The sequence below is a fragment of the Trichosurus vulpecula genome, chromosome 3 (assembly GCF_011100635.1).
Source record: "Trichosurus vulpecula isolate mTriVul1 chromosome 3, mTriVul1.pri, whole genome shotgun sequence".
Taxonomy (NCBI): domain Eukaryota; kingdom Metazoa; phylum Chordata; class Mammalia; order Diprotodontia; family Phalangeridae; genus Trichosurus; species Trichosurus vulpecula.
In genome coordinates, this window is record NC_050575.1 from 379,531,374 (window position 1) to 379,538,760 (window position 7,387).

The 7,387-nt window shown below is 46.8% G+C and overlaps 1 protein-coding gene across 2 annotated transcripts in view; it reads right to left on the reverse strand.

Annotated features, from left to right (window-relative positions):
* ZDHHC1 (zinc finger DHHC-type containing 1) overlaps positions 1-7,150 on the reverse strand; it is a 53,292-nt gene extending 46,142 nt beyond the window's left edge. Inside the window, exon 1 of one of the 2 annotated variants that reach the window (XM_036750976.1) lies at positions 6,889-7,150. In XM_036750976.1, coding sequence (XP_036606871.1) covers positions 6,889-7,032 — 144 coding nt within the window. In that variant the 5' untranslated portion in view covers positions 7,033-7,150. The remainder of the gene's footprint in view (positions 1-6,888) is intronic. The other variant, XM_036750977.1, reaches the window with a different exon arrangement.
* Positions 7,151-7,387: the final 237 nt, after the last annotated feature.

Genomic DNA, 7,387 nt, shown 5'->3' on the forward strand with positions numbered 1-7,387 from the left:
AAGCCCTCCGGAATATGATTTCTTTGTATTTGTTCTACAAGTAGGTAAACTACTTGTGTGGACAATGGGAGTGGGAAGGGAGGTGGGGGCAGATAACTCACTTAAAGCTATAGGGAAAGTCACGGTGCCGAAATTAAACAGGAGTTTCCAGAAGTCTCTACCAGATATACCACAGTGGTTTACTACTTTAAGTGTTTTTTCTTCACGTTCATCAAAGCGTAAACAAAGTAAGGCATGTAATCATTCAGTAACATTATCAGCTGTTGTGCCAACAGTAATGAGAATACACGCTGATTCTGTTAAGATTAGTTAGTCATCTCCTATTATCGGGTTATGATTAAACCTAAGGTCACCAAACAAAAGGGCTTCTCTACCCTTGGTTAATCTAACAGTAGCTCAGGGGCAAGGGACATCCCTCCTTGTAATGCAGGAACTGTTGGAGTGATACCTGGGCCCCTGTCTCTGATCCCAGTCTAGAATACCGATTTAGAGTAGAAGGGCAAGTTTCATTGTCATTATGATTACTACCTAAGTAACACTATAGCAGGTGTTTCCCTTGATCTAGGAGAATCAGGAAAAACTTAAGACAAGGGACCCAAAATCATTATTGTTATAATTATTATTAATAAAGCATCTTCTCCACAACAACTTGTTGACATGTGGGGCATGGAGGATTACTTCCATTTTAAAAAGGAAAATTAAAGCTCAGAGAATTCACAAAAATATAGATTTGGAAGGAACCTGTGTGGTCATCCTGGTCCAAAGCATTGTTGAAGAATCCTTTTCTACAACATACCCAGCAAGTGGTTATCCAACGCCTGGCTGGAGCCCCCACTGAAGGGGACCCATTACCTCCCAAGGCAGACCATTCTAGATTACACTAATTGTTAACTGTCTTGCCCATGGTGACATGGCTAATAAAGGACATAACCAGAACTTTTCTGACTCCTACTTCAGTGTTATCTAGCAGACCATACTGGAGAGTAAATGCCAGGTGGGCTGGCTATGTCTAGCCCTAGATGGGCTTGGAGCCCATCTTGGAGCTAAATGGCTTGGGGCTAAAAGTTGAGATCTCATTCCCCTCTATCAGACACTTCCACACTTTTGTGACTAAATGTCTCTAAGTAGTTCTATTCAAATGTTATTTTTTAGAATCCACCGGATAAGTATAAGGTGGCTAAATTGTAAGGTGACTAAATTAGCATATGTGCTATATGTTCTTTGACTCAGCTATTCAATGCTTAGGGGAAGTCTAGCTGGTTGGTACTCAATGCCATTAATGAGGTAGTTCTCAAAGAGCAGTAACCCATATTGTAGGCCTGCTACGTAGGAGAAAATAACTTCTGAAGCATTTACTTAACAAACTTAATCCTATAAAGGAAGAGAGCAACTGTGATACACCCCAGTAAGGGTGGAAGGACTGTCATTAAGAGAAAGAGAATCCTAATTTACTGACCTGCACCAGGCCACCACAAAGGAATGGCGTCTAGATAAATTTTCTCATTGTGAGGATAGCTCCTTACATGGTTAGAGACATACTTTCAGGTGCCACACGAAACTAGCCCCACATGCACAACAGATAGCTCTCAGAAGGAGTCCATGTGCCCTTCAACAAATCATTCTCCTTCTCTGGAGCTTAATTTCCCTACCTAATGTGAGGGGGGTGGACTAGCTGGACTCTAAGGACTATACAGCTCCAAATATATGATCCTACAAGTGTTACAACTTTTATAATTTCCCATTAACACCCTTTACGAGCAGGAAATTCTTCCTTAGAAATAATCTTTTTTTTCTTTCCTGCTAAAATTAAAGACATTTCCTCAATTCCTTGCACTGCTGATGTAGAAGGGCTGCTCACAATTTTCCTTAATAACATTCCCTTCACATATCTGAACATCATCATGACACTTAGAATCACAGAATCTCACACTGGAAAGGGCCCATCTAGTCCAAGACATAAGAATCCCATTTACTCTTTAGACCTCTCTTCTCAAGGCTAAATCTAACTTTCTTAGCTTCTTCATAAAATCCCTGGTTTCAACTCTTCAACTACTTTCCTTGACCTTCTTAGAACTCTTTCTGGTTTCTTCAAATTTCCCTAGCTGGGAGCCTCTAGTCTGGAAACTACATGAAATGTAACTACAAAGCTGAGATTCTAGTTTTCAAAAATAAAAGGGGCAGAATGTATTCAAAGAAATGACTGTTACCCATTACAGTAGTCATCTTGGGACATTATAACCTTATCACAACTATGCTTCCATAGCTGAAAACATTTTTAAAACTCCTTTTTAGGTACTTACATCAAAGCATGAATCACCATATATGAATGCATGAGCAAATAAAAATGCATTTATTAAGCGCTTACTGTCTTCCAAGTGAATCTCACTGTTGGAGAGAAAGGTGAGGCACTCCTTCCCCTCAGGCTTCATAAACTGCCAGTTGTAGACAGCACTAGGTTATAGCACCAGGCCTGCGGTTCCCTGGGCCACCAACCCTCCGGCAAGTGTCAAGGCCAGAGCCAAGACTGTCCAAGCTCCAGCAGCGGCCATGGCTGATCCTCCCCACAACGGAGGGAGCTGAAGGGGAGGAAGAGGCTGGGCCTCCCTACCCCATCCAGAAGCTGAGACCAAACTGCCATGGAGCAGCTGTTTTAACTTAGGCCCTACACTTTCTATAGCATGTCCTCGGTGCTGGTAAATCTTCATTGTCAGAGAATCGATTTGTATTTCTGGACTTAGCCAAAAGATATTTTGATCAAATGAATTTTTCTAAAATGCCAGTTTGTAATGAGATTGTGTGAAAGTCCCTTTCTTTTCCTCTGGGTCTCAGTTTTCCCTTTTGTAAAGGGATGGGGTTGGACCTAATAATGTTCCTTTCTTACAATAGCGGTGTAAACATAAACAAGTTAATTCACTTCCTAACCAGAAAAAATGGATATGATGTTAACTGCACTACTTACTTTATACAGCTGTTGTGAGCATCAAATGAAATAATGTAGGTAAAACACTTTGCAAACTGTAAGGCGCCATTATTAGATGTAATTTTTTTTCATGACTCATTAATGATGCCTTTAATGGCAGTATAAAATAACACTTAAAGAGCATTTCGAACGCTTTTTTCCCTAGCGTTCTCTTCCAGCCTTAGTCCTGCTTCTCCAGGGCCAGCTAACTTACTACCCACTCCACCAACAGCAGCCCCAAGAGAGGGAACATCACTGAGTGAAGTGAGCAGAACCAGGAGAGCATTGTACACAGCAACGGCAACACTGTATGATGATCAACTATGACGGACTTAGCTCTTCTCAGCAATACGCTGATCCAAGACAATTCCAGAAGATTCATGGGAAAATGCTGTCCACATCCAGAGAAAGAGCTATGGAGTCTGAGTGCAAATCAAAGCAGACTATTTTCATTTTTTTCTGTTTTGTTTTGTGGTTTTTCCCTTTTATTCTGTTTCTTCTTTCACAACACAACTAATGTGGAAATATATTTAATATGATTGTACATGTAAAACCTATATCAGATTGCTTGCTGTCTTGGAGAGGGGCAAAGGGAAGGAGGGAGGGAGAAAAATTGGGAAGTCAAAATTTTATAAAAGCGAATGTTGAAAACTATCTTTACATATAATTTTTAAAAATACTATTAAGTGAGGGAGGGGGAAGAGAGGGAGCATCATCAGAATAAGTAGATAAAGTCACCAGAGTGAGTATTTTGAAGGGCAATATTTATTTGGATGTCATAAATTCGGATCTATTTGTTTTTAAAGCTGCCTTGTTATATTTAGCCATATAAATAGAGGGAATGAATCTCTCGAAGAACCAGCTGAGTGGGCAACACTAGGAGCCACAGACAGAGTGGTTTAGAAGTCACCTATGCCACTCAGTCAGAGGCACAGCAATGCCCAAAGTCTAGGTGACTTTGGCAGCAAGCCATCGATAGTAGGAAATGTCTCCAGATTGGAAACCACTGTTTGGCCCAGGGTAATGTTGTCTGCGTAAGCCTTTCCTGCCAATGAGGGAAAGGAGGTGAGGGGAGGTCATGCCTGACAGTGACTAGCCAAGGCTGACTCTACCAGAGCCCCTGAATTATTCACCAGAAACTGAAGCCAGCTGGCCAAGAAACAAAGCCTGCCCTCAAAATCCAGTGCCAGCTTTTAACAACTTACGACAATTTCACTTAAGGAGTTTATGGCCATGAATTCCTTCAACATGGATGATTTTGATTTTGAAAAGGGGGGAGGGGGCAAAGCCAGACACAAAAGCCCCACATCTGGGGCACAAGATGTGTCAATGAAATCCAGATGAGTTCCCCAGGCGGCTCCTCCCCTTTCAGCACTTCCCTGGGAGACCTAGCCTGAAAAGAAACTTCTCTACTCTGGGAGACAACACTGCCAACTCCACGCTAGTTGTTCAGGGCCAGAGCCAAGCATGGCCCAGAAAACAGCTCTGCCACATGGGGTGCACGTTTCCCACTGGAACATCATTAGCAAACACCAATTGGCCTCCTCACTGCCCTGCAGGCCTACACAAAGAAGTGAATATGAAAGAGACATGCTCCTGGTACTTGGGGAAAGCAACACGGGGTCAACAACATAACATACTCACTGTAATATATGTGGTAAATGCTAGAGAATCAAAACACTGACCACAATTTCTTTTTCTTAAATTCTTTTTCTGAGCCCAAGGCCTGGCACATAGTAAGCACTTTAATAAATGCTTATTTCCTTTCTTCCTTAAATTTAATATGGGATGACCTTGTAAAATAAACAGAGATAGAGAAGGGAAAGATAAGGGGAGAAAGAGACAAAATGTACTATTGTGAAGCTAACCAGGAAACCAGGAGAGATCAGGCCCAGCTGGGTTTCTATTCTGCCTCCTCCAGTGACCTCATTTAAAGGTCCCAATCACATATATGTGTCAAGCAATCTTAGATATTGTTCTGGAAGAAAATCCAAAAGCATCCACGGTGATGGGGATATGGAAGGGAGAAGAATCTGAGAATAACTTTTCTTTCCTTCTCTAAGGGTCCAGGTGTAAATACCTATAAAATATATACTACATCTAATACACTAGTCTACCCAGTCCATCTCCCTTAACCAAAGAGGGAAATGTAGTGCCTTCTTCTTTACCACCCCAAATGCCAATCCCTTGGCAAAGTCCCTATATCCATGTTCACCCTCACTGGGCTGTCCCTCACTGTGTCTCACCCCTGAGATCTTTTATCCTACAGACAGCTTCCCTTGTCTTCACTCATCCTTACCCCATGACCCACCTTGGTTACAAGTCGGCTAAACCACATTAACTGGCTCCAACTCCAAACTTCACATATCTATTCCCCCACCCCCACCCCAGGTTGCTAATATAAGTTCTTTAAAATCTTGTAAAAGAGTGGGGGGAGATTCCTCATACCCATACACTACATACTCTGCAAACTCTGGTTTCATGCCCCTTCATTTCACTGCTCATCTCTATACTCCATAGCCCGAGGATTATACCCAGCCCTACATCCACTCTTTGACCCCATTCCGTGCCTTCTCCCTCTCCCTCTCCCTCCCTTCCTCCCTCTCTCTCTCTCTCTCTCTCTCTCTCTCTCTTTCTCTTCTTTATGTTCCCATATCCTGTCCCTTCTCTCTCCCCCTGTAGTTCTCTTCCTTCCCATGAACATTTCACAATAAGTCCTGGTTTCAAAGCCTCTCTCTGTTGCTTACTATCTGTATGACCTTGGGTGAGTCAGTTAACTTTCTTAGTCCTCAATTTCCTCAACCTTGTACTAGAGGCCTCTGGGGTTCTCTCCAGTTCTAGTTCTATGACCCTTCCAAGAACTACAAATCCCAGAGTCCTCCTGACATCTTTTCCAATCCTGAATTCCACCTAGTGTCTTCCCCAGGTGTTTATATCCCTAATTCCATGCCCTCTATATTCCCCCAATTCTGTCTCCCCTATAGTTCCGTATCTTTGCCCCTGTGTCCCTACACACTCCAGATTCCACTGCTGTGTCCACTATCCCCTCAAGCTCCCGATTTCCACTCTTGTCCTGGAGAGTTGTGCCCCTTCCTCTGTCTCTCTCTGGTCCCATCCTTCCTCCAGCCCCATGTTCTCTCCCATCCTCCACATTTCACCTCTAGTATCCTGGAGAAGCTGACCTCTACAGCCTCTATCACCTCTAGCTCCCTGTCCCTGTCTGGCCAGCTCTGGGTCCCTCGCCTTTCTGCATAGCCACCTTGGTCTGTTGACGTTCCCTCGACTTCGCTCTCTGACCCCAGTCACCTGTGCCTATCTATCCCCTGCTTTACTTGATGCATCCTGGGGTCCTGCCAGCATGCATTGCCATTCTCTGGTGCCCGGGTTGGCTGTGTCCAGGGCGGCTGGCTCTTTGTCATCTCCCGGGACACATGGAGGAGGGAGGGAAGAAGTAGCTGAAGGAGATGGGCCGGGGCAAGGGCAGAGAGGAAAGGCACAAGGGCTAAGCACGCGAATGTCTCCTGATGCACCCTACCTTCCCCTTGAAACAGTCACCCCAAGGTTCCCCGGGTGCACGTCTGTCTGTGTCAGAGTTCGGGCCAGCTCCGAGATGGCCTCCCCTCCCCCCACCTCATCCTCGGCCCTGGGCCCCTGACCTTTCGTGTCCTCGAGATCCCTGGGTTTTCCTCTCCCCCACTCCACTGTACCCACAAGTTTCAGCACCGGTCTCTCCTCCCTTCCTCCAGGCCCCCTCCTTGTCTTCGATGACCCTGGGCTTTACTGTCCTCCCCCACTTCACCCCCAATTCCGGCCCTGGCCCCCGTCCCCCTCCCCACTCCATCCTTCCTGCGGCCCTGGTCCCCCCTCCCTTCCTCTGGGCCCCCTGCTGCGCCCCGTGTGCCCAGCCCGGCGCCCGGCCCCGCTCTCACCTTCTCCCGCGGCCCGGCCCGGCCGGGACCCTCACCGCCCCGGAGCGGCCGAGGAGCCTCAGACCCTCCTCGTCTCAGCGGCCGCGGCGCCAGAGCGCCAGCTCCGCGACCCCCGGGTCCCCTTCCCCAGGGGCCCCATCGCATCCCTGGGGCCGGCGGAAGAGCCGGGGAGGAAGCCGGGAGGCGGCGGCGGAGGCAGCTGAGGCACGGACGGGAGCGGCCTGGGCCGCCGAGGCGAGGCCTCCCCTGGCTCGCAGGCGCGGGGCCCGTTTCCCGGGCAACCACTGGGGAACTACGGCGCCGCACAGCGGCCAAAGCGCGCCAGACGCGTTCGTGAGGCAGCCGAACCCGCAGCCGCTTCTCCTCGCTCAAGCCCTGCCCCCTTCCATTCACCAACCCTCCTTAGATTCGTCCCCCACTTACATGAAGTACAACCACCTCATCGAGCAGCTTGGTCCATCCAGGGGCACCTGAGCTCTTCCCAAAGAAGAGGGGCTCT